General features: G+C 42.6%; 2 protein-coding genes across 6 annotated transcripts in view; one reads left to right on the forward strand and one right to left on the reverse strand.

Annotated features, from left to right (window-relative positions):
- Positions 1-13613, reverse strand: part of TXNDC12 (thioredoxin domain containing 12) — a 36316-nt gene extending 22703 nt beyond the window's left edge. Inside the window, exon 1 of one of the 2 annotated variants that reach the window (XM_058441864.1) lies at positions 11573-12004. In XM_058441864.1, coding sequence (XP_058297847.1) covers positions 11573-11699 — 127 coding nt within the window. In that variant the 5' untranslated portion in view covers positions 11700-12004. Of the gene's footprint in view, positions 1-11572; positions 12005-12434 lie in introns of those variants that run through there. The other variant, XM_032160841.2, reaches the window with a different exon arrangement.
- Positions 13557-27918, forward strand: part of BTF3L4 (basic transcription factor 3 like 4) — a 32553-nt gene continuing 18191 nt past the window's right edge. Inside the window, exons 1-3 of one of the 4 annotated variants that reach the window (XM_032160839.2) lie at positions 13557-13825; positions 17282-17348; positions 21963-22076. In XM_032160839.2, the coding sequence (XP_032016730.1) occupies positions 13575-13825; positions 17282-17348; positions 21963-22076 (432 nt within the window). In that variant the 5' untranslated portion in view covers positions 13557-13574. Of the gene's footprint in view, positions 13826-13985; positions 14041-14573; positions 14684-17281; positions 17349-21962; positions 22077-27918 lie in introns of those variants that run through there. The other 3 variants (XM_032160838.2, XM_058441863.1, XM_058441862.1) reach the window with 3 other exon arrangements.

Genomic DNA, 27918 nt, shown 5'->3' on the forward strand with positions numbered 1-27918 from the left:
GCTCCATAAAATATTTGTTGAGCAAATGAATCTTATTTAGATCACATCACATAAAAGAATTTTATATCCAAAAATTATTAGTGATCATAATGCTAGCTGCTATTTACTGACCACCTTATATGTGCCTGACACACCACATGTGTTATCTCATTTAAATTTGGCCTTATTAATAACCCAGTTTTACTTAATCTCTGTATGCTTCAGTTTTCTCATCTTTAAAAGAGGCATAATAATTACATCTCATAAGGTTACTGAATATTAAATAAGAAATATATGCAAAAACTTAGCATAGTGCTTAGCATATTGTAAATGATCAGTAAGTAGTAGCTTTTGTTATTCTATATGATTGAGACTTCTGAGGCTCAGAGAAGTTACATCATCTGTACTGGTCACATAACTGCTAAATGGCCAAGCTGAGATTTAAATTGCAATCGTGTGCCATTTTGGTTTACCACACTCATCTTTCAGATTTTTCTTCTCAGAAATAAATTCAAATCTAATTTTCATCAGTGCTACCACAGGGAAACAAAAGGTCATCCAGATTAGCACATGCAGGCAGTATCGAAACTAACCATCCTCACTTTTCATTCCCAACAGCATGAGATGCTGTCACTTGCCTAAGGCTCAAGATTTGATTCTGAGGAGTGAGTGATTGAGAATGAAATTGAGAGGATGCCCAGGAGAACTGTAAGGTGTCTAACATGATCACCATCATTCTATTGATCAATATCTAAACTCAGGCAACTGAATCCTGCTTTGGCAAGATGTCCAACTAGACAGTCTGAAGGGATATACACCTACAAAACAATGAAATCCTAGATAAAATGGACTTTCAGAATGTGCTCACTAGACTCAGTAATGACAGAACCCCTCCATAAACACAAAGCAAGCTAAAACCTATGAGCAACAAGTAAGTGAGGCTGCCCTGAACGCAAGCATCCATTATGATGTGGCAAAATGGAGATGAATCTGAAACTCCCACATTAACACAACCCTCAAAAGAGACTGAAGTGATTCCACGTGGGTGGTACCCCCTGGTTTTCAGATGAATCAAATGCCAAAACTTTCTGGAGGAAAAGATTCTCCACTTTAGGCCTCCAGGATAGCCAATGAAGAAGAACCATCATTATGAGCTCACAATCATGGATCACCAAAAATGTAAGAAAAGAAGTCACCACAATAACAGAAGCAACAAACAGATTTTGATCCCTGAGGAATTCAGATATTATCAGCCACAAAATACAGAAATAACTATGCATGAAATGTTTAAAGAAATAACACATGGAATCACAAAAACAGGCATGCAGCATGCAAAATAAACAGTCAAATCTGGCCAGGTGTGGTGGCTCATGTCTGTAATCCTAGCACTTTGGGAGGCCGAGGTGGATGGATTGCCTGAGCTCAGGAGTTCGAGACCATCCTGGGCAACATGGTGAAACCCTGTCTCTACTACAATACAAAAAATTAGCCAGGTGCCGTGGTGCAAGCCTGTAGTCCCAGCTACTTGGGAGGCTGAAGTAGGAGAATTGCTTGAACCTGGCAGGCAGAGTTTACAGTGAGTTGAGATCACGCCACCACACTCCAGCCTGGGCAACAGAGGAAACTGTCTTTTTTTTTTTTTTTTTTTTAAGGCATACTTGAAGAGATAATGGCCGAGCATTTTCAAGAACAAGATAAAATATTACTATGGCCAGGCACAGTGGCTCATACCTATAATCTTAGCATTTTGGGAAGCCAAGGCAGAATGATCACTTGAGTCCAGGAGTTGGAAACCAGCCTGGGCAACACAGAGAGATCTTGTCTCTACAAAACATTAAAAGCCAGGCACACTGGCATGTGCCTGTAGTCCCAACTACTTGGGAGGCTGAGGTGGAAGGATTGTTTGAGCCCAGAAGTTTGAGGCTGCAGTGAGCAATGATTGTGCCACTGCACTCCTGGGTGGCAGAGAGATCCTATCTCAAAAATAAACAAAATACAACCATGAATCCACAGATTCCTTCATAATATGTATTAACTGGGATAAATTATAAAAACAAACATTTAAATGTTGAAACTGCAGAGCAACAAAAACACTGGGAAGATCTTAAAAGCACTCAAAGAGAAGTGACTTTTTTTTTTTTTTGAGACGAACTCTGGCTCTGTCATCCAAGCTGGAGTGCAGTGGCGTGATCTCGGCTCACCACAACCTCTACCTTCTGGGTTCAAGCAATTTTCCTGCCTCAGCCTCCCGAGTAGTTGGGATTACAGGCGCCTGCCACCATGCCTGGCTAATTTTTGTATTTGAGTAGAGACAGGGTTTCATCATGTTGGCCATGCTGGTCTCAAACCCCTGACTTCAGGTGATCCTCCTGCCTCAACCTCCTACAGAGTGCTGGTATTACAGGCGTGAGCCACCAGACCCGCTGAGAAATGACATATTTCCTACAAAAGATCACTGATTAGACTGACAGGAACAACAGAAATCAGAAGACAGCAGAATATCATCTTTGAAATACTGAAAGAAAATAACTCTAAACCTAGAATTTTGTACCCAGCAAAACTATCTTTCAAAAATAAGAGCAAAATACACATTTTTAGATAAGCTGAGAGATTTTTCCATCCTTCCCTCACAGCCCTCAGAAAAAACAATCCTGCTGACACCTTGATTTTGGACTCCTAGGCTCCAGAACTGTGAGACAATAAACTTCTGTTGTTTAAGACACCGTTTGGACTGGGGATGGTGGCTCATGCCTGTAATCCCAGCACTCTGGGAGGCTAAGGTGAGAGGAGCACTTGAGCCCAGGAGTTTGAGACTAGCCTGGGCAACATAGTGAGACCCCGTCTCTATAAAAAACAGAAAAATTAGCCAGGTGTGGTGGTGCATGCCTGTAGTCCTAGCTACTTGGGAGGCACAGGCAGGAGAATCGATTGAGCCTAGGGGTTCAAGGCTGTAGTGAGCTGTGATTGCCCCACTGCACTCCAGCCTGGGTGACAGAGCAAGACTCTGTCTCAAAAAAAAAAAAAAAAAAAAAAGACACAGTTTGTGGTACTTTGTTACTGTAGCCTTAGCAAACTAATACAGGGGAGCAAGGCAGAAGCAAGGAGACTAATAAAGAAGCTACTGCAATAATTCAGGCAAGAGATGATAGTGGACTGGACCAGCTGGGGTGGTAAAGGGGTAAGATACCAATACGTTCTGGACTTATTTCAAAGGCAAAGTTAGCAGGATTTTGCTATGGATATGGGATATAAGAGCAAAAAGAGAAGTCAAGGATCACTCTAAGGTTTTTGGCCTGGACAAGTAGAAGGATGGAGCTGCCATTTACAGTGAGGATGAAAGCATGATTAGAGCATGACCAAGACAGTCCAAGGAGAAAAATTAGATCAAATACATAAAACTCTTTCAAAAAATTTTGGGGCCGGGCGTAGTGGCTCACGCCTGTAATCCCAGCACTTTGGGAGGCCAAGGCGGGCGGATCACGAGGTCAGGAGATCGAGACCATCCTGGCTAACACAGTGAAACCCCGTCTCTACTAAAAATACAAAAAAAAATTAGCCGGGCATGGTGGCAGGCGCCTGTAGTCCCAGCTACTCAGGAGGCTGAGGCAGGAGAATGGCGTGAACCCGGGAGGCGGAGCTTGCAGTGAGCCAAGATCGCGCCACTGCACTCCAGCCTGGGCGACAGAGCGAGACTCTGTCTCCAAAAAAAAAAAAAAAAAAAAGTTTTGACTGGGTGTAGTGTGCGGTGGCTCACGCCTATAATCCCAGCACTTCTGGAGGCCAAGGCAGGCAGATCACTTGAGGTCAGGAGTTCGAGACCAGCCTGGTCTAACCTAACATGGTGAAACCCCATCTCTAGGGCTGGGCGCGGTGGCTCAAGCCTGTAATCCCAGCACTTGGGGAGGCCGAGGGGGGTGGATCACAAGGTCAGAAAATTGAGACCATCCTGGCTAACACGGTAAAACCCCGTTTCTACTAAATACACAAAAAATTAGCCGGGTGTGGTGGCGGGTGCCTGTAGTCCCAGCTGCTCGGGAGGCTGAGGCAGGAGAATGGTGTGAACCTGGGAGGCGGAGCTTGCAGTGAGCTGAGATCGTGCCACTGCACTCCAGCCTGGGAGACAGAGCAAGACTCCGTCTCAAAAAAAAAAAAAAAAAAAAAAAGAAGAAACCCCATCTCTACTAGAAATACAAAAATTTAGGCTGGGCATGGTGGCTCAGGCCTGTAATCCCAGCACTTTGGGAGGCCAAGGCGGGCGGATCACGAGGTCAAGAGATCCAGACCATCCTGGCCAAATGGTGAAACCCCATCTCTACTAAAAAAAAAAAAAAAAAAATTAGCCAGGTATGGTGGCACGCACCTGTAATTCCAGCTACTCAGGAAGCTGAGGCATGAGAATCGCTTGAACTTGGGAGGTGAAGGTTGTAGTAAGTCAAGATCATGCCACTGCACTCCAGCCTGGGTAACAGAGTGAGACTCTGTCTCAAAAAAAAAAAGAATTTTGCTGTACCAGGGACAATTGAAAGCTGATAGAAATGATACAGTAAAGATAGGAAAAAGGGGTAATACAACAGGAGAAGGGAGACTCACTGGTAAAATGTTGGTGAGTCGGTGAGAGGAGACGGGATTTAGCACTCAAGTCGAGGAATTAGCCTTTGCTAGGAATAATGATGGTTTATCAGGTAACAACAGGAAAGGGAGCATATATGAACACTAGTGGGTAAATGCCGTAGTGAAAATTTTTGAAAGGCCTCTTCCGACTCCTTCTGTCTTCTGGTAAAGAAGGACCATAATTACTAACTGAGAGCAAGGACTATGGAAGAAGTATTGGAGATTTGAAAAGACAGGAAGAAGTATGAAATAGTCCCCTAGGAGAGAATCAGAGAAAATAAAAAGCATAGCTAAAGGACGTATTTCAGGTAGGAAATGATCCCAGAGGAAGGCCTAGACACAAAGAATAGTGAGCAAATAAACCAGCAAACATGTAGATAAATATGTAAATATTGTCTGTATAGCAATTTATAATGCCCAATTTGTAGAGTTAAAAAAGAAAGAGAGAACTAAGCCAGGCACAATGTGCACCTGTAGTCCCAGCTACTCTGGAGGTTGAGGCAGGAGGATCGCTTGAGCCCAGGAGTTTGAGGCCAGCCTGGGAAACAGGATGAGACTCTATTTCTAAAAATTAAATAACTAAGTTTAGGAAAAAAAAATTAAAATTAGAACTAAATGTGAGACAACTCCTTATAAGTAAAGAGGGGGTGATTGAAGTTAAATGTTCTAAAGTCCCTCTTACCACTGGGGGTATAATAGTGTTAGATTTTGTTAAGTATACAAGTAAAATTTCAAGAGTTACTACTAAAAGAAAAGAACTAGAAAGCCAACTTCCAAACTAATAAAGGAGATAAAATAAGAACAAGCAAATATTCAACACCCAAAGAAAGGGCAAAAAAGAAAAAAAAGCACAGAAAAAAACAGTAGAGTAGAAACTGGATAACAGAAACAAAAGCAGTTCTGTCAATAATCACAACAAACGTAAGTGGACTAAACTTGCCAATTACAGTGAAAAGACAAAAATTGTCAGACTTGGTTTAAGAAAAAAATACCTCTATGATGCTTACAAAAGCATCTCTAGCCAGTTGTGGTGGCTCACACCTATAATCCCAGCACTTTGGGAGGCCAAGGCAGGAGGATCACTTGAGGCTAGGAGTTCAAGGCCATTCTGGGCAACACAGTGAAACCTCACCTCTACAAAAAAATTTAAAAATTAGCTGGATGCAGTGGCATATGCCTATAGTCCCAGCTACTCAGGAGGCTGATGTCAGAGGATTGCTTGAGGCCAGGAGTTCGAGGATGCAGTGAGCTATGATGGCACCACTGCACTCTAGCTTGGGCAACAGAGGGTGACCCTGTTTCTTTTCTTAAAAAAAAAAAAAAGCATGCCTAAAACAGAAGGACTTACAGAAGTCCAATGCCAAACAAAATAGAGTCAATGAAGCTAGATTAATATAAGGTTAAATAAAATTTCTCAGCCAGGCACAGTGGCTCACGCCTGTAATCCCAGTACTTTGGGAAGCTGAGGCAGACAGATCACTTGAGCTCAGGAGTTCAAGACCAGCCTGGCCAACCCCATCTCTACCCAAAATTTAAAAATTAGCTGGGTGTGGTGGTGCACACCTATAATCCCAGCTATCTGGGAGGCTGAGGTGAGAGAATCGCTTAAACCCGGGAGGCAGGGGTTGCAGTGAGCCAAGATCGGGCCACTGCACTCCAGCCTGAGTGACAGAGTGAGACTCTGTCTCAAAAAAAAAAAAAAAAAAATTAATTATTTAATTAAAATAAATTCTCCCTGTACCCAGGCCACTCAGAAGCTAGGTGTCAAACCTTACAATCATGTAAGGTTATTACTAATAGAGACCTAGAACAGCACTGTAAAGTAGAACTTACTGCAATGAGCTGTTCAATATGGTAGTCACTAGCCACATGTGGCCACAGAACAATTGAAATGTGGACAATCCAGCTGAGCTCAATTTTTACTTTTATTTAACTTGAATAAATTTAAAGAGTCACAACACTAGAGATTTAGTCTAACTCTCTTATTTTACTGAGGCCTAGAAAAGAAGTTATCCAACACTACAAGGTAGACCACAACCAAAATTTAAGTCTCCTGACTCCTAATTAGCATTCTTTTCTAACACCCCAATACTTCCCAAGCTGTTCTGCTGCAATATCCCTAGAGTAAGTCTAGAGGTGTAACATGAAAATAGTCCACTGTGGCTGGGCGCGGTGGTTCAAGCCTTTGGGAGGCCGAGGCGGGTGGATCACAAGGTCAGGAGTTTGAGACCAGCCTGGTCAACACAGTGAAACTCCGTCTCTACTCTACAAAAATTAGCCAGGTGTGGTGGCGGGTGCCTGTAATCCCAACTACTTGGGAAGCTGAGGCAAGAGAATCGCTTGAACCCAGGAGGGGAAGGTTGCAGTGAGCCAAGATTGCGTCACTGCACTCCATCCTAGGCAACAGAGCCAGACTGTCTCAACAACAACAACAACAACAACAACAAAATAGTCTACTGCATGTACAAAATGTCCTTGAGAATTCATATTAAAATTTACATTGGAACTTTTTATAATAGTAATAATCACCACCATCACTTATTAAGCAATTGCATTTTTTTTTGGGGGGGGTAGAGATAGGATCTTGCTATGTTGCCCATGCTGGTTTTGAACTCCTGGCCTCAAGCAATCCACCCGCCTTGGCCTCCCAAAGTGCTAGGATTATAGGCATAAGCCACTGCACCCAGCCTAAGTGCTTATTTTATGTAATAATTATATTATAATAACAATATTAATGACTAACACATGAAATTTATTATGTGCCAGGTACTTAAATGCTTTTATATGTATTAACTTATTTAATCCTCACAATAACTTTATGAGGTAGAAACTCTAATTATCCCTTTATAAATAAGGAAGCTGAACTGAAACAGCTTGCCCAAGGTTATGTTGCCAGTAAGTGGCAGAGGGGGACTAGAATCTAGGTGGTTGGGTTCCAGGGTCTGTAGTTAACAACCATTCACCACACTTTACTGCCTCTCTAGCAAAGATTAAATGAACAAATGAATGAAGCTTCACCAAAGCAGAATGGGAACACCAACTTCAGATCTGGAAAACTTGGGCTTTTCGTTTCCCCCTCAAAAAGATGTTTAAAAGGTACAGTGTTTACCTTGTTACTAAAAACATCTATTCCCCAGCACCACTAACACTCCCACCCGTGCCAACATGGAACATCTGAAGGCAGTCCAATTTCCTAAAGTGTCACCTGTATAGCCACTTAATTTATGCCAGTTATCTGCAAAGTAAAGTCTCCCACATCAGCAGCTCTTACCCTATAACATTAATTTTTAAAAAAAGAAAGAAAAGCAACCATTTCTAAACACAGCATTCCATCAGAATTTTCAATCTCTTCATCCAAAAATTGTTTTAATGAATGTAAGCTAGATATCTGAAAAGTATTATCCACCCCTCCTAGCTGATGAAACCTAAATAACAAAAGGTCAAGCATCAGAGCTGGCAGCCAAGCCTCTCAAACAGGGAACACTGTACCTGAGACATAAAACATAGTGGCTAAATATTGATTGTCTCAGTCAAACAGACCTGCATTAGAATTCTTGTTCAGCCACTTACCATTTTCATAAATGCAAAATATGGCTAACAAAAACATGTATCCCATAGGCTGTTGTGAATGTGAGTAGAACACTGTGTGGGAGGTAAACACACTTCATATGTGTTAGTGCCAAATTTTTATTCCAGAGACTTGACAAAGTTATCCATTTTTGTTTCAGGCAGAAGAGCACAAGAACCACTCCCAATGACAGCTTTCTAGTTTCTCCTTTAAACTTTAGAGGAGTTTCTGCACTGAGAGACTGAAATGGTATGCTGGTTAAGGGAACTGGCTCTGGGATTTGTATTCCAGCTAGTCCACTGGACTCCTGTGCCTCATTTGGGGTTTTTTCATTTGTGAAGTGGGGATAATGATAAAAACATTATCCATCTCATAGGGTTATTATGAGGCTTAGTCAATACATGAAAAATGCACACAACAGCACCTGGAGGATAGTAAATGTACAGTAAATATTGGTCACTACTTCTCCCCATGGGTGATGTATTCCAAATTTTTAGTCCATGGAGAACAAGTAATTATTTTGGAACTCTATAGAATGTTAGAGCTGGAAGAGATCTTAGGAAGTACTTCTAGTCCAACTCTCTCATTGATTAATTGGTTGTCACGTAGGACCAGAACTAAATGGCCTGACCAGGATTAAAATCCAGGCCTCCTAATTTCTTTTTTTTTTTTTTTTGAGACAGAGTATCACTCTGTTGCCCAGGCTGGAGTGCAGTGGCACTATCTCGGCTCACTACAACCTCCGCCTCCCAGGTTCAAGCAATTCTCCTGCCTCAGCCTCCCAAGTAGCTAGGATTACAGGCGTGTGCCACCACACCTGGCTAATTTTTGTATTTTTTTTAGTAGAGATGGGGTTTCACCACGTTGGCCAGGCTAGTCTCGAACTCCTGACCTCAGGTGATCGACCTGCCTCAGCCTCTGAAAGTGCTGGGATAACAGGCGTGAGCCACCGTGCCCAGCCTGGGCCTCCTAATTTCTATTTAGTGCTAAGTCCACATCACTGTGCTGCTTCTTCTTAATGAAAACAGTAGAGATCATTCAGTCTTTCCTCTCTGCAAACCACCAGGCCATCGTCCGGAAAGAGCTAGAGCTAAACATCTAGGAAGAAATCCATCTCATTAAGACTTTCAGCAACGATTGCCTCAGGTAGCACTTTTTTGGGAGGTAGGGTAAGTGGGGTATAATCTACTTCCCAAGAATCCATACCCAAGAGATACATAAAACAAAAGTTTGAAATAGTATTAATTCCTTTTAGGGATTATTATTATTATTTCCATGGGAGGAAATAATACTGGTTAATATTTATTAAATATTTTCTAAGTGACACAATATTAAGTGCCTTTTGTTTTTTGATTGAATCCTCCCAACCCAGCCCCACTGCCCTAAGCTCCCCTTCTATGTGCTCCTGCAGCTACCTGGTATTTCCCTGCTCAAAGCACACATCATGCTGCCATGTAACTGTCTGCTTACTTGTCTTGGTACCTTACCAGACTGCAAGCTAAAAAAGGACAGGAATCACAATTATCATGTTTATCATTTATTTCCTCTTTCAACAAATATTCCTGAGCATGAACAAGACAGAAATAGTCCTAGTTCACTGTGGCAGATATGCCCTTCTTACAATGTGACCTCAACATACCTCCCACTGGGGGTGAGGGTGGGGGTCCTAATATTCCATTACCTTGAATCTGCCCCTACAGGGTACTGTGGAAGTGATGCTACGTGCCTTGTAAGGCTAGGTGACAAAAATGCCATGCATTTCTACCTTGTTCTCTTATGGCACTCACTCTTGGAATCCAACCTCCCATAAAGCTACTGTGAGGAAACCCATAGTAGCCCATGCAGAAAGATCACATGGAGAGGTAACCAGCTTAGCCAAGGCCCCAGTCATCATAGAACAGGGACAAGCCTTTCCCGGTGTGCCGTGTTTGAATTCCTTACTCACACAATTGTGAGCATAATAAAATGATTTCTTCATGCCCACTAAATTTTGGAGTGATTTATTACACAACAATGGTAACTGGAACAACCACACAAAGCTTAACATCTAACAAGGAATAAAGATACAAAATACCTGATTCCAAGGTATTACCTACACCTAACACAGTAACTTGAACAGAGTAAATTATTTGTTGAGTGTCTGAGGTAGTTATGATGCCCATTTTGCAGATGAGGAACTGAGGCTTTGAGAGTTAAGAAACTTGCCCAAGGCTACTCAGCTAGTGAGTGGCAGAAGAAATTAAAACTCCGATCTAGGCCTGGCACAGTGGCTCATGCCTATAATCCCAACACTTTGGGAGGCCAAGGAGGGAGGATCACCTGAGATCAGGAGTTTGAGATCAGCCTGGCCAACATGGTGAAACTCCATCTCTGCTAAAAATACAAAAAAATAAAAATAAAAATAAATTAGCTGGGCATAGTGGCACATGCCTGTAGTCCCAGCTACTCGGGAGGCTGAAGCAGGAGAATCATTTGAACCCGGAAGGCAGAGGTTGCAGTGAGCCGAGATCGCACCACTCCACTCCAGCCTGGAAGAGTGAGACTCCATCTCAAAAACAAAAGCAAACAAACAGAAAAAACAACAAAGAAAAAACTCAGATCTAAACCCACGTACCTAACACTCTACTCTACTGTTACTCTCAGTACTTACAATTTTACTTTAAATATACAGTAGCTGGCTGGGCGCAGTGGCTCACGCTTGTAATCCCAGCACTTTGGGAGGCCAAGGCGGGCAGATCATGAGGTCAGGAATTTGAGACCAGCCTGGCCAACATAGTGAAACCCCGTCTCTACTAAAAATACAAAAAATTAGCCAGGCGTGGTGGCGGGCACCTGTAATCCCAGCTACTTGGGAGGCTAAGGCAGGAGAATCGCTTGAACCCAGGAGGCGGAGGTTGCAGTGGGCCGAGATCATGCCACTGGACTCCAGCCCGGGCAACAGTGCGAGACTCCGTCTAAAAAACAAAACAACAAAAAAAACAGTAGTCTGTTTTAAAATGGGATTGTTAGTATTTAAAATTTCTGGCCTAACAGGATTTGTCATGCAGTTTCATCACTGAGATGGAAACCCACATATCACCTTCTCCAAAAAGCTTCTCCTGACCTTCATAATTCAAGTGATGCCAGCTCCTGCAACCTCCCCAGCCCTTCTACTTCCTATTCCATCACAGTCTTGTTTTCCCGGCACTTGTTCCTAGTTGAAACTGTCTTATTAATTTGTTCATGAGTCTACTCTGTGTCTCTGACATGAATATTAGTTCCACGAGAGTAGGAACCTTGTCTGTCCTGTTTACAGCTATATCCCTAGTGCCTAGGACAGTGCCTGAAATATAGGAGGTGATCAAAAATTCTTTACGGAATGAAGGAATGATTGCATTCAGGCAAAATGAATGCCCACCCAATCTTATTACTCACCAATAGATGTGAAAATAGAGAGGATAAGAGAAAACAAAAACAGAAGGATTGCAGCAGAATCATTCCATACAGTGAGGTCAGTGAAAAAAAAAATGGAAGACGGGTTGGGATCCATGCTACAATTCATCTACTTAGAAAAGCATAAACTCTGAGTTCACAGACTGTCAATCCAACTTTCAACTAAGTAAGGGCTGATGAGGAGAGAGGTTAAAACTTAGAATAGAGATGTAGGTAATGGATGGAGTAGGGGGCCACACCTTCTAACCTCCATTCATAAGCGCTGATCGCTCACTTACAAAAAAACTTCGCTGAACCACAGCAAGGACAATTGTTGGGGACCCTTAAACAGCAGACCTTCTACCCTTCACTTGGCCCTTCTTATGCACTAGATACAGCTACCTGGGATGCAGGTGCTGTCTCCCAAAGGCAAACAAGTGGCAGTAACCTAGCTCTTCGCCGAAGAGGTAAGGAGAGAAATCTTCAGACCCAGAACAGGGTTCTCTGCATACGCAGGTCCCCAACGGCTCTATTTCTCCCAAGTGGGAAGGTGACCGTTCCTCAGGACCTCCCAAGTGCTAGGCACTAATGCCGGGCTCTTAAACATGCTTTCGTTAATTTACGGGCCATTCCTTCCCCACAATCCAATAATTTAGAGAGGCCTCAAGTACAGCTTCTCCATTCCCCAGACCCGCTACTCTCTACCCCAAGAAATCTTCAAACTCCAGGAGCGGTTGGGGAAGATAAAAAGAAATCTGGAGTGGCCTAAGAGATAGTACGGGAGGGGAACGGTGCTAGGGCAAGAAGAGGTTATACTGGCCTGGGGCCCAGGATCAGTAAAGAGAAGATAAGAACGCGGTCTGACCCTTTCCAAGCCCATTATGTCCATCAGAAGAGATGACGAGGAGCAGGAAACTGAAGCCCAGCAAACAGGTGGCCCCGAGACGAGGCCGCGTCTCCATGGCAGTAGGTGCGCGGGGCCACGGGGCTGAGCGGACGCAGGGCCGGAGTCCCAGCAGATGGTCCACACCGTTCGCCGAGCGCGGCTCAGCACAACCCCTCTCCTTCCCAGATTTTTTTTTTTTTTCAAACTCTGAAGGAAGTGATGTTAGACGGATGTGGGTGGTGCCTCCGGGGTCCGGTTTGGGATGGAGTGAGTTTAAAGGTGCAGATCACGTAGAAGGGTACGAGAGCTGTTCTCGAGAGCGAGTTGCTTTCCGTGGATTCTGGGTGTCTGGGTCCCGGGACGGAGCGGGAAAATGTAGGCCAAGATAGTAGGGGCGGGGGAGAGGTTCGGGAGAACCGTTGCTGCTCGCGTCCGCCACCCAGTCCAGCCCCTCCCCCCAAGAACCGCTGCACTTCCTAGTCAAAAGCAAATTATTGATTCGTGAGGTCAGTCGCTCCCAACAGTGGGCGGATTGCCTACTGGCCTCGGATTCTCCTTACCCCTCCACAAATAAAGACTGGACAACTGGATTTCATTGTTAGGTTCCTGCGAGGGTCTCTGAGGAGACCTGGCAAGCCTGTTCTGCGGTGCGTGGGCTCGTGCCGTGCAGACATGCAGTTTCCCGCTGGAGAAGCTCTGTACCTTATTTTTCCTTGCAACCGCAAATCTTCTACTCAGGGATGATGCAACGAACTGATGCAAGCTCCGAGAAAACCAAACTTGGGACCTCTTATTGCAAAACTGACTTAGGTGGACTTAGGACACCAGGATAGAAGTCACTGCAGGCTAAAATGTAAAGCTTCTTCTGGTTATTTTTCTTGTAGCTTGAGGATTTCTTCCCAATTTTTCCCCTTCGCTGTATAACAAACAGGTGAAAATGTCCGGTCTTTTTCTTCTTGGTACTAGTTGAGTCCTAAAGTCCGTATTTCATGCATAGCGAAAAAGCGACCTAATAAAAGTACACACCCAAACAAAAACATACCGACCACCTTTTTATTCGTTTCCCTAAAATTGTAGGCAGGGACACAATAGAACGCTCGGGAGACTGCAAGCCCCAGGATGCCGCGCGGCCACCTGCACCTGCCGCCACTAGCACTAGAGGGATGCGCAAAGCAGGCGGGGCGTTGGAGTTCAGATGTGCGCTCCCGGGATAGGCTGCCCCGGAGAGGGAGAGGCGGGGTCGGCTGTATCACGTGGACTTGCTCCCGCCGCCGCCGCCGCCGCCGCAGCCGTCGTCTTTCTCTGTCTCGGCTGAGGCAGCCATCTTGCTCTTGCCGCGTGCTGGTGTTGGAGGACCCCCCCTGCTTCAGGTGAGACCCCCGGCGGTCCCGCCACTTCACGGCCATAGGCCGCTGCGCACGGTCTCCCCCCGCCCTCTCCTGCCGACACCCGCCAACCGCTCAGGCTGCCACTTCCGCCGTGGTGCCGCGAGCGGGGGCGGAGGCGGCTGGCTTGGCCTGTCGATTACCGGCGGCGCAGCTGGGGGTCCGCACCTGTGGGAAGGTCCCCAGCACCACTGCCCCTTGTGAGAGCGAGCGGGCCCGCGCTGTTGCCGCCCAGACCCTGTCCCAGGAGGCGGGTGGACGCCCCTCCTCTGTCCCATTACTCCTCGTTCACAACTGTAGTGTTGTGTGCTTTGAGCTTTATACAGGCTCTCTGTTGTCATCTCATTTGATGCTCCCAGTCTACAGATAGGGAAGCTGAAGTTACCACTTCCCGCCCTTGAGTCCAGGGAACCGAACTCAGTTGCAGCGCTCTTCACCTTGTAATGGCAATGTTTGTTTACAAGTCGGCGTCCCTTGCCCATATTTATAACCCCCCTCCCACTGCCTGCTGACCAACAGGCTCAGTGTTGCACAGCTAGTGAATGGCGGTTTCAACTTCCGTTCCCACATTCTTGCAGTTTACCATAGTTGTCCCCTCGGGAATGGTAACAATAGTTACCAGTAACTGTGTATCTTCTGTGAACCATTCCCTGTGATTGATAATGTTTTAACCTTCAAAACAACCCTGTGAAATACGTGGTGTTACACCTTTCCAAATGCAGGAGGAATACAAGTTCAGAGAAGAAAAATACCTTTTCCAAGTGGTAGAACCTTGGTCTTTCTGATTCCAAAGCCTGCGCTTGTCTTAGAGAAACCCTGCATAAGAAAAAGTCAGGACTCAAGGTTGCAATTATTTTTATCTCTGTGTAAACATGATGTATGTGAAAGTGCCTACCACAATGCTTCTAACTTAGGCACTTAATAAATATAGATAAACCTGTTTACACCCTTTCTTGAGTCTTTGAGAACAGTGCTAAAAGATCCTGAGATCTCCAAGGAAGAACTCATTAAGCATGTGGCTTTAGGAAGTTACTTCTCCCTTTTGGGCCTAGGAAGGGACTTCTCCCTTCTGGGCCCTTATTTCCTCATCTATTAAGATGGGAGGGAGGGAACTGTTTTGTTTGTAATTTATACTTTGCTGCTGCTAGCAGGTGTTGAGATGACATCACAGATATGAATGATGGGTGCAATAAAGTAGAGGTTGATTGAGAATAGAGAATTAAACCAGGTGATCTTGGAGGTCTACTCCAGATTCTGAGCTTGACATCTCATAGACTGAGTCCAGTCCTCTTTCCTACTTGAATTCCACACACCACAACTTGCCAAGAAACAAAAGACTACTCTTGTTCCTCTCCTACTGCCTTGAGCTCTCAGTCTCCCTAAAATCATTTTTCTCTGAGATACTCCTTAGGAACAAAATTTCTCAATTCTGTTGTCCTGACCACCTGGAATGGAATCTGTTCTTTCATCTATACCTTGATTCGAAGAGTTAATTTTGTTCTTGCTTTTATTTCAAACAAGTCAAGACTTTGTCTTGGCATCCCAACCTCTGTCTCTTGTCTTGGGAATTGTTACTTCAAAATGCAGAAGAATCCCAAAGGGTTTACCCAGTATCTAGGTCTAATGTTTTTCCTTAGCCCCTTTTTTTTTTTTGCAATAAATTCCTTAGGCTCTTTGTTAGTTCAGTGCACTCTCATGGCCACATTCCTTTGAGAAAAGTAAATGTTGGTCCTTTTCTGTGGATATTTGAGCATAGGAATTGGGATTTAAGTCATCAAATTTAAGTCTATGGCAGAGCTAAGATTGGCACACACTGAAGACTTCTTGTTTTGGACTCTAAACACACTTCCTCTTATAAAAGTGTTTTTAGCTGCTTCAGCATTGTGATGCAGTGCTGAGCAGAGTGAAGATTCATAAATTCTAAATATTATTTGGGATCTGAACATTAGCCTTAAAGAAGAGGTATATATATAGGTTATTGCCTAAGGACAGTGTCAAAGTACAAAATGGTTAGTAATTATATAGTCTTTGATGCTCCTTTTTTTAATCTCTCAAATGAAGCAAACTATTTTTTTCATGTGAATGATGACTATACGGGGTTTAGAGAATTGGCCAAAGAAGATTTGATAACAACCTAGTCCCTTATTCCCTCCCTCACATCTCAGTAATGATTTGTTGATCCACAGAACAAGTAAAACAAGACTTTTAATTTGGCTTTTTTTTTTTTTTTTGACAGAGTTTCGCTCTTGTTGCTCAGGCTGGAGTGCAATGGCACGATCTCGGCTCACCGCAATCTCCGCCGCCCGGGTTCAAGCGATTCTCCTGCCTCAGCCTCCTGAGTAGCTGGGATTACAGGCATGTGCCACCACACCCGGCTAATTTTGTAGTTTTAGTAAAGACAGGGTTTCTCCATGTTGGTCAGGCTGGCCTCGAACTCCCGACCTCAGGTGATCCACCCGCCTCGGCCTCCCAGAGTGCTGGGATTACAGGCGTGAGCCACCCAGCCGGGCCTGAATTTGGCTTTTCTTTGTTTATGTAATGCAGAACGTGATGACCCATTATAAACTTAAGAATGTTTTTTTCTTAGTGGGAATATCACTGACCAGACTAGATTCATGACTATAATTTTAGAATCTTCAAAATCAAGATTAGCTTTAAAAAGCTTGTTTTAGGAGTCTCCTCTCCCCCCCAGCATTTATTACTGTAGCAAAGATAAGTTTTTGTTAAATTGTGCAATGAAGCATTTTACCCTGTATGCAACAATGTCTTGACAAGTATAACATACTATATCAGTGCAGGGTATTGAATGAACTCTGGAGAGTGCTGCAGAAGCACCAAATGTCTGAAAACCTGGTTCTCTTTCTCCATTATTAACATACCATCTGACCTTGAATAGAGGACGTGACTACTTGGTATCTTGACAGCTAGACAGCCTTTTGTTGAATTTCTTCTTTGTTCGGCTTTTTTTTCCTTTTGTCATCTTTATGGTTTATAAGAAATACAGAATGTGATTTGGGAGGAAAAAAATCTACTTGAAGATTTTGCTAATAACATTTGGTAACAGCTCTCTGCTGTAAAAATCTTTGGGGGAAAAAAACTGGCTTGCCTACAGAGATTTCATAATTGGTTAGGCTTAACTGAATGCCAAAGGATTGAATCATGTTTTAAGGAGGGATCTTTGAATAGGTGACTTTGAATCCCATTCTATTTTCTGTTTGTATATTTGATTCCCTCATGGTAATTTAATTTTGATTTTTAAAAATACCTGGTTTATGAAGCTAGAACAAGTTATTAATGTTTATTAAGAATATAGACAGTATTAATATGGTCATGGTGTTGATGCATACTACAAGCTCAGTGAACCAGAAGGTACTGTTGCATAAACAGTTTGTTAATTTCGGCAAAAGAGTGACTTTAACAAATCTATTTTTCCCCCCCTAGATTTACCAACAGCATGAATCAAGAAAAGTTAGCCAAACTTCAGGCTCAGGTCCGGATAGGGGGCAAGGTGAGTGTGGCATAAGAAAAATTGATAGGAGAATGTATGATTACCAGATAGTGTTATTATTTCAGATTTGTGGTCATTGAAAATCTAAAATCTTTTCGATAATCAAGATCAAACCACATTCCAATTTGAAAATAACTTGTCTAGATCTAAAATAGGTAACTAGAACACTTTTCTCTCTGATGATGCAATGGAAATAGCCACATTTGTTTGAATCCTAACTCTTACCATCTGCTAGTTATATGATGTGAACAAGTTATCCAACCTTGTTAAGCTTCCAGTTTCTTATCTGCAAAATAGAAGTAATCCTACATAAGGTGTTTAAAGATTAGGGTAATATTTACAAGACACCTAACATGGTGTCTAGCAGAGAGTAGATGCTTAATAAATGATACCTATTATTATGGTTAGACTCACTTGCAGGGCGTACCAGATGTTAGGGTTACTTCATCTTGACTGGATGTTACCTACTTGTACAGAGGTTTAGCTGGAGATGCTTAAGTTGATTATATATTTTGTTCGTTGCCAGATTTTCCTCACAAATTCTTACCTGTTCTTCCATGTTGGTAAATATGAATATGAGCTTTCTTATTCCCTGTACTTTTTAAAGCCTAAGGAAGAGCTAGTTGTGAGCAACCGAAGGCTTTGATTCTCTTCAGCTGTGGCACCAGGCTCAAGGAGAATATTCTACCCATATCTCTGCCCAATACAATCTTTGCAAAAGCAAAAGAAAGAATAGTACTTACCTCAGACCTGAAGTGGTAGGTAGGACACTACTTTTTGTAGTGGTTCCCACTATGTCATTTACACTGATGAAAACCACAGTTCCTGGGGATGAGCACAAGGGAAGGGAAGGGAAGAAGAGCCAGTACTTTCTCCTTCTTCCACAGTGATACAGTTATATGAGTCTGGAGTTAGATTAACACACTCATGTAACCACAGTAGTCACATTGTAGCATCAAGTGTGATGTGATGTGCCAATGCAGAAACTAGGGATATTCAAGAACCATAGAATATACCTAGAAGAGCTTGATGTACCACATCGCTATTGTGTATTTTAAAACTGTGGTTGGTACATTCAATTTAGCTATTTTATATTGAGCACCTACTGTGTGCCAGGCACATAGAAGATAAACAAGATCACAGCTCTGCTTGGGAGAGATGCTCACAATTATAATGCAGAATAGTGAGTGTTATAATGAAGTACAAGGTGCTGTTGCCTAGTGGAGACAAGGAAGTTGTCACTGAGCTCTTGTTTAAAGGATAAACAAGAATTTATCACTAGGCAGAAAGGTAATGGGTAGTGGCTCACGCCTGTAATCCCAGCACTTTGGGAGGCTGAGGTGGGTGGATCACTTGAGGTCAGGAGTTCAAGACCAGCCTAGCCAACATGGTGAAACCCTGTCTCCACTAAAAGTACAAAAATTAGCCTGGTGTGGTGGCGCATACCTGTAGTCCCAGCTACTTAGGAGGCTGAGGCAGGAGAGTCACTTGAACCCGGGAGGTGGAAGTTGCAGTGCACCAAGATCGCACTACTGCACTCCAGTCCAGCCTGGGCAACAGAGCAAGACTCTGTCTCAAAAAAAAAAAAAAATAGGTAAAAGGGTTCATGGAGATAGAGTAAAAAGGGTTGTCATTTCCATACTTGCAAAGGCAGATATGGTGCTAAGATAACACAGTACTTAATGGAATAGCTTGCTTTAATTTGGTACAGCTATTTTTTTTTTTTTTTTTTTTTTGAGATGGAGTCTCGCTCTCTTGCCCAGGCTGGAGTGCAGTGGCACGATCTCAGCTCACTGCAAGCTCCGCCTCCCAGGTTCATGTCATTCTCCTGCCTCAGCCTCCCGAGTATCTGGGACTATAGGCACCCACCAGCATGCCTGGCTAATTTTTTGTATTTTTTTTAGTAGACACAGAGTTTCTAACATGGCTAACACCATGTTAGCCAGGATGATCTTGATCTCCTGACCTCGTAATCGCCCGCCTCGGCCTTTTTTTTTTTTTTGAGACGGAGTCTCACTCTGTCACCCAGGCTGGAGTGCAGCGGCATGATCTCGGCTCACTGCAACCTCCACCTCCTGGGTTCAAGCGATTATTCTGCCTCAGCCTCCTGAGTAGCTGGGATTACAGGCACGTGCCACTACGCCTGGCTAATTTTTGTATTTTTAGTAGAGACTTGGTTTCACCATGTTTGTCAGGCTGGTCTCAAACTCCTGACCTCGTGATCTGCCCGCATCGGCCTCCCAAAGTGCTAGGATTCCAGGCGTGAGCCACTGCGCTCGGCCAGTACAGCTATTCTTTAGAGTACGTAATGGATAGAGAATGGCAGGAAATGAAATGACCAGGTAGTTTGGGATTCCGTTATACTTTTATATGCCATACTGAGGAGCTTGGAGTTTTATCCTATAGGCAGTGGGCAACTATTAAAGGATTTTAAGAAAGAAATGACTGCCATTTTAGAAAGGTAACTGCTGGCGTTGTGGAAAATGGAACAAAATGTCTTCCGTTTGGCATGTAGGAGAACAATTGAGAGGCTATTGCTGCAGTATAAGGCAGCAGTCCGCAATCTTTTTGACACCAGGGACTGGTTTCATGGAAGACAGTTTTTCCACGGATGGGAGGATGATGGTTTTGGGATAAAACCGTTCCACCTTAGAGCATCAGGCATTAGCTAGATTCTCATAAGGAGTGTGCAACCTAGTTTCCTCGCGTATGCAGTTCACAACAGGGTTCGTGCTCCTACGAGAATCTAATGCTGCTGCTGATCTGACTCGCGGTGGAGCTCAAGCAGTAATGCTCGCTCATGCCCCCTGCCCCACCTTCTGCTGTGCTGCTGTGTTCCTAACAGGTCACAGACTGGTACTGGTCAGTGGCCTGGGGGTTGGGGACCTCTGTTATATGGGATACAAATGTAGGAGTTGGAATTGACACGATTTAGTGACTGATGGGATATGGGGGCTAGAGGGCATGCAGAAGAATCTAGGATAACCCTCAGATTCATGATTTTAGAGACTTGAGTATATGGTGGTACCACCAGCTACAAAAGTTAGGAAATACAGAAAGAATAGATTGGTGGACTGATAAGCTTTAAGACATATTGAATTTGAGGCGCCTGAGGATCATTCGAGTTGAGGTATTCACCAAGCAATTGAGCTATCCCTGAGTCAGAAATGCTACACAAGTGAGTGCCTATGTAAATAGTCCTTCAGCAACTAGATTTCAAGGCATCCTCTGCTGTCAGATCTCTCCTCCACTCCCACCAGAATTGCTGAGACTGAAGCCCCTACCTTCCCTCTATAAGGCTGATTCCCTGAGTACTACTATAGGAGCTACCCAGAGATTGAAACCACTATTCCTTTCTCCTTACTCCTACCAGTTTTAGAAAGATTTAACCCTCAAGACTTAATAAACTGATCCAGGAATTTAATCCATTATTTTAAATTGTATTTCAATGGAAAAATGTATTTAGAGTTTCATAGTATCAATTTAGAAATGAACTTTTTCTTTCTCAGTAACTAATATAATTTTCAACCTGTTTGCTCAGGCCAAGTTTCTAAGCGTCATCCAAATGTCCTCTTTTTCTCATATCCCACGTGTAATCCATCAGCAAAGTCATGTGGGCTCTTGTGGGAATCTGACCCCTCACCATCTTCACTGCCATATCCCTCATCTCTGGCCAGGATGGCTACAGGAGCCTCCTGACTGGTCTCTCTATAATCCATTTTCCACATAGCACCTTCAGTCATAAGTAATCAGATCAAGTCACTCCCGTGTTTAAAACCTTTCAGTGGCTTCCCACTGCAGTCAGAATAAAATCTCGCTCCTACCCATGGCATTCTAGGCTACATAATCTGGTCCTTGCCTATCTTTCTGATTTCATATTCCTCCTCCGTTCCCATTGTTCACTCTGCTCTAGCCATACTGGCCCATTTTCTCTCTTCTAGAAAGGACAAGTTCAACTTTGTTTCATTCTGCTTGGATCATTCTTGCCCTAGTTATGGGTCTCAACTCATATGTTACTTCTTCAGAGGGGGCTTTCCTGAACCTTCTAATAAAGTAGTGCTTTACTCCTACTTAGTCATTCTTGCTGTGCTCTAGTTTTGTTTTTTCTTAATAGTACTTAATCCCATTTGAAATTATCTAATTTGTTTATATATTTATTGATTCTTTTCCTCTTACTGTAATGTAGACATTAATTTTCAGTTATGTCCTAATTCCCCAAATTTCAGAATATCTTTAGACTACTGGCAGGGGGTGGTAGTTACTATAAGAAAAGATAATGTTTTAAAATTGTTATAAAGTATTTAAATTGTCTTGAAGTTATAAATTATGTTTTATTAGCAAACAGTATCTTGTGTTGAAATGATAAAGGCTGGATATTAGATAAGAATAATTCAACCTGAGAAAGCTGATAAGGAAAAAAAAGGAACTGGCTAGAACCAACCTTTAAAAATCTGCGTTAGGCTGACAATCACAACCTCTGAGAAGTCTTATAATATTAATCATTATTATTTTGTCCATTTTTTAATGTGGGTTTTAGATTATTGTGATACATAAGATGTGATTGCAGTTGCCAGATGCCAAGAATGCTAACACTTCTGTTTGGTTATTTTTCAGGGTACAGCTCGCAGAAAGAAGAAGGTGGTACATAGAACAGCCACAGCTGATGACAAAAAGCTTCAGAGTTCTCTAAAAAAACTGGCTGTGAATAATATAGCTGGTATTGAAGAGGTATGATCAAGTTGTTAAATTATGTGGGTACATGCACAAATAATTGTCTAGACCTTTCAGATGTAAAATGTCAGCTTAGAAAAATCTTTGATATTGTCACTCTGATGTCTTTGAAGGACTGTGGCACTTTGATTTTTGTATGAAATTAAATGATGGTCAAAAAAATAATTTTAGTAGACAGTTAAGGATTTTCATCATACTTTTCAGGCTCAAGATATTTGCATATATGACAAAATTATGTAACTGTTCTTGAATATTAATATAAAATATGTCTCTAATAAGGTAGAAATAAACCCCAACATTTCTTCAGATGAAATTGACTTTTTTTTTTTTTTGAGATGGAGTCTCGCTCTGTCACCCTGGCTGGAATGCAATGGCACAATCTTGGCTCACTGCAACCTCCGCTTCCCGGGTACAGACGATTCTCCTTCCTCAGCCTCCCAAGTAGCTGGAACTACAGGTGCGCACCACCACGCCCGGCTGATTTTTGTATTTTTAGTAGAGACGGGGTTTCACCATGCTGGCCAGGCTGGTCCCAAATTCCTGACCTCGTGATCCGCCTGCCTCAGCCTCCCAAAGTGCTGGGATTACAGGTGTGAACCACTGTTTTTTTTTTTTTTTTTTGAGGCGGAGTATTGCTCTGTCGCCCAGGCTGGAGTGCAGTGGCGTAATCTCGGCTCACTGCAAGCTCCGCCTCCCGGGTTCACGCCATTCTCCTGCCTCAGCCTCTCCGAGTAGCTGGGACTACAGGCGCCCGCCACCATGCCCAGCTAATTTTTTGTATTTTTAGTAGAGACGGGGTTTTACCATGGTCTCGATCTCCTGACCTTGTGATCCGCCCGCCTCGGCCTCCCAAAGTGCTGGGATTACAAGCATGAGCCACCGCGCCCGGCGGCCAGACTTTTTTTATTATTTAAGATTTTGGACTCATGGCTCAACAGAGGTAGACTTTTTTACCCTAGTGCACCTTTATATTCTATAGAGCCTCATTAGTTACTACCTCAGCCAAAAGGCTTTAGCAATAGCTTTACGTGGGTTAGATTTCTTATTAAAACTGTTCCAAAAATTGTTTAAAATGTATTAGTCAGCCAGGTACAGTGGCTCACGCCTGTAATCTCAGCACTTTGGGAGGCCTAGGCAGGCGGATTACCTGAGGTCAGGAGTTCAAGAGCAACCTGGCCAACATGGTGAAACCCTATCTCTACTAAAAATACAAAAATTAGCTAGCTGTGGTGGCACATGCCTGTAATCCCAGCTACTCGGGAGGCTGAGGCAAAAGAATCACTTGAACCCAGGAGGCAGAGGTTGCGGTGAGCCAAGATTGTGCCATTGCACTCCAGCCTGGGTGACAGAGTGAGCATCCGTCTTAAAAAAAAAAAAAAAAAAAAAAATGTATATCAGTTTATTGTATTTTGATGACACTATTTTTCTCAAATATGAGACCAAAGATTAATGTTATTCCAGAAGATACTTAATAAATAACAACAACAACTACTTGTGATGTTACCACCTAGATGCACCTCTGCCTGATGATTCCATTTGTTTTTTTGTTTTTTAAGACAGAATCTCACTCTGTCACCCAGGCTGGAGTGCAGTGGTGTGATCCCTGCTCACTGCAACCTCCGCCTTCTGGGCTCAAGCAATTCTTCTGCCTCAGTCTCCAGAGTAGCTGGGATTACAGGTGCCCACTACCACGCCTGGATAATTTTTTTTTTTTTTTTTTGTATTTTCAGTAGAGACAGTGTTTCGCTACATTGGCCAGGCTGGTTTCAAACTCCTGACCTCAAATAATCTGCCCACCTTGGCCTCCCAAAGTGCTGGGATTACAAGCGTGAGCCACCGTACCCAGCCGATTCCATCTGTGATAGTAACCAAAGTTTACGCTTTCACTGCCATAAGTTAAATTTAACCGGCCGGGCGCAGTGGCTCACGCCTGTAATCTCAGCACTTTGGGAGGCCGAGGCAGGCGGATCACGAGGTCAGGAGATCAAGACCATCCTGGCTAACATGGTGAAACCCCGTCTTTACTAAAAATTAAAAAAAAAAATTAGCCGGGCACGGTGGCGGGTGCCTGTAGTCCCAGCTACTCAGGAGGCTGAGGCAGGAGAATGGCGTGAACCCAGGATGGGGAGCTTGCAGTGAGCCAAGACTGCGCCACTGCACTCCAGTCTGGGCAACAGAGCGAGACTCCGTCTCAAAAAAAAAAAAAAAAAATTTAATCATTACTGTGTTTGGTATCACCTCACAATTTTAAATAGGTAACTAGTGTACATGTGCTATAAAACATGAATCAGAAATAATGTGGAGGTAGGGGCTGGGCACGGTGGCTCACACTTGTAATCCCAGCACTTTGGGAGGCCAAGGCAGGCAGATCTTCTGAGGTCAGGAGTTTGAGACCAGCCTGGCCAACATGATGAGACCCGTCTCTACTAAATATACAAAAATTAGCCAGGCATGGTAGTGCGTGCCTGTAATCCCAGCTATTTGGGAGGCTGAGGCAAGAGAATGGCTTGAACCCAGGAGGCAGAGGTTTGCAGTGAGCAGAGATCATGTGAGACTCTGTCTCAAAAAAAATAATAATAGTGTGGATAGGGATCATTAATAAAGAAATAGCAGAGTTAAATGGCAAAGAAAAGGTAGTGGAATGGCAAAGTGTCACATGTTCCTTCCACCTTGCATATATAAATGAATAAAATTAACACATCATTTAAATCTGCTTTGTACATTGAAAATCAGTGTACTGATAAAATAGTAGAAAATGTAAGCCACATGCATCTTTTTCCTTTCAGCTTGATGTGACTGTGCGTTCTTACTCTGAGATACAGAGTAGAGCTTCATTTGTAAGACCTGAAATTATATTTAGACATTATTTTTTTCTGAGTTATTGAAAGCTTTTATATATTTTCATGGACCTGAGATATTTTTAGAGAGACCATTCTCTTAATCTTAGATATATATTAGAAAAAACAAATCTAAGTCCTTTCAAACCTCTTTTTAAAAATCTAAAACTTGGTAAAAATGAATAAGTTGCAATAATACACATGAATTCTGATAATATTAAACCTAACCTACTTGTAAATGTTTATGCAATTTTATATCTTTGCCTACCTTTCTACCCTTCAACTCTTCTGCCCCACAACCTCAGCACTGTTGACATTTTGAACTAGATAATTCTTTGCTGTGAGAGCTGTCCTGTGCATTATAGGATATTTAGCAGCATCCCTGGCCTTCACCCACTAGATGCTAGTAACACCCCTACACTCCTAGTTGTGGCAATCAAAAATATCTCTAGAGATTGCCATATATATGTACCTTGCAGGCAAAGGGCAGGCACCCTTAGTTGAGAAACACTTCTTTAAAGAGGAAAAAAAATTATACCTTCCTTGCAGTATAGATTTAACTGTGTAATATCTCCAAGGACATGTTTTTCTAAAGTTTTTGTTCAGATTTGGAAGACTTTATGCCTCTCATAATTAGTAAAACTTTTAGTGTAGGGGCAGCATTGATTTTATAAGTGTTTTACATTGAAATAAGGAACCAGTTAGTAATTTTTGATCTCTTCAGAATATAATCAAACCTATAATACTGTGCCGAGGTCATGGTGTTGCTGTAATTGAAATCATCATAACAAAGTACTTAATGATAGTCAAAGTTTATTAAACATCTGCGTGCCAAGCATTTTGCCAAGGACTTACTAGACAGTAGTACAAGATATTTTGCATGGCCTCTGTCTTTTGTAGCTTACGATCTGGTGGGGAGACTAATTAGACAACTAGACAAATCAGTATGTATCATATCCCATTTCAGCTTCGCAATATCCCTTCGAGTTGGTTGTTGTTGGTTACAGATGAGAGAGCTGAGGCTTAGAGAGTTAGGTGCCTACCTAAGACCACGTAGCCTAGTAAGTGCTAGAATTCCAGGTTTGAACTAAGGTGTGTCAAAACCAGAGTTCATACTATTCGTTAATTTATCCTGCTTTTGCTGTTTTCATTTATACTTGATTATATTCATTCTTGGCCTTTTAATTTCCTCCTGTCCCTCCTCCCCCACCAAAAAAAAGGGAAAGTAAGAGGTTTACCTGACTTATATAGGTACTGAGCACCTACCATGCAGAATTCTTTCCTTAAACCATTATAAAAAAGAAATCCCCATCAGTATTTCCAAGGACATTGCTGTTTCTCCTTTTTCAGGTCTTAATATAGGCATTATTTCCTCCCAGAAGCCTTCCCGGTAGCACCTGTACAGCATTTGTGCAGAGAAGGGTTAGGTGCCTTTCGTGTGTGCCTCCACAGTGCCCTGTATCTGCTTTTTGTTATAGCACTTATTAAATTATATTGTGAATTCTTTTTTGTTAATATTGCCACTGCAATTTTTTTGAGGAGTTAATATACCTCACAACATCACACAGAATTAATGCCACGTAATAGGTATGTGGCATGTGTGTACACTATAGCAGCTTCTCTACCCTCCCCCGATCCTGGTGTCGTCTTCTAACCCTCACAGGATAGTTGTGCAGGGAAAACGTACATAGTAATAATACAAGGTGGCAACCATAAAATTTCTGAATATTTGAACCTAAGATGGAGAGGAGTTTTACTTATTGTTCTTCTTTCCCTCTTTCTAAAATTGATTTTTTGAGAACCAAGATATTTGTTACTTTATATAACCCTTAACAAATCCCAAATATTTCTCTTTGGGAACATCTAGTATACTATATATAACCTGGCTTGCTCATACACTTGGGTTAAAAACAGCTTCTTGAGAAGGAAAAAAGAAGCTATTGCATTAAATGTATACATGAAACTATGGATATGATTTTCAGAAACACTCAGATATGAACATATATATATATGTCTTAGAATAGGAAACACATTAATTAAAATTTTGCTATTTTTACTTTGGGATGTTTAAAACTTGTTACAAAGTGTGAACTCAGGAATATACTGCCTTTTTGAGTTTTGGCAGTTTAAAGCAGATAAAAACTTTTGAGAAAAAAAAACACTTGTTGCCATTATTGTGAAACAGTATGATAGTACTTTCTGTGCTTAGACCTTCAAAACATGAAAGAAGTAGAAAGTGCTCAGTTTAGGGAGTGAGGAACAGGGAGAGCAGTAGTGGATCTCAAAATTCATTGAATGCACTTAGGCCAAGTAAAGTTTCTCCATACCTCTAATTTTCTACTGTCAGCACTGAGTGTCACTAACATTAGTACTATCCAAGCTATCAGTATTTGTGATTTTTTTTTCCCCTTCCAGAGCTTAATTGGTGTCCTCTTCAGAAACTTTAAAAACTAACGTTGGCTCACTCCTGTAATCCCAGCACTTTGGGAGGCCAAGGTAGGTGGATCACCTGAGGTCAGGAGTTCAAGACCAGCCTGGCCAATGTGGTACAACACTGTCTCTACTAAAAATACAAAAATTAGCTGGGTGTGGTGGTGCATGCCTGTAATCCTAGCTACTCAGGAGGCTGAGGTAGGAGGATCGGTTGAACCTGGGAAGCAGAGTTTGCGGTGAGCTGATATCGTGCCGTTGCACTCTAGCCTGGGCGACAGAGCAAGACTCTGTCTAAAAAAAAAAAAACTAAAAGACTATTTGGAATAAGACAAGCTTCTCCGACCTTTTTTGTATTCATTAGTTCATTGATTTGGTATAATAAATTATATATAGGTTTTGTTTTTTTTTTAAATGTTACCAAAGAAAGATCCGAGGCTGTCAAAAACTAAAGGATAGGACTTGGGGAGGCTGAGGCAGGGGAATCGCTTGAACCCTGGAGGTGGAGGTTGCATTGAGCCCAGATCATGCCACTGTGCTCCAGCCTGGTGACAGAGCAAGACTCCATCTCA

The sequence above is a fragment of the Hylobates moloch genome, unplaced genomic scaffold, assembly GCF_009828535.3.
Source record: "Hylobates moloch isolate HMO894 unplaced genomic scaffold, HMol_V3 SCAFFOLD_8, whole genome shotgun sequence".
NCBI lineage: Eukaryota > Metazoa > Chordata > Mammalia > Primates > Hylobatidae > Hylobates > Hylobates moloch.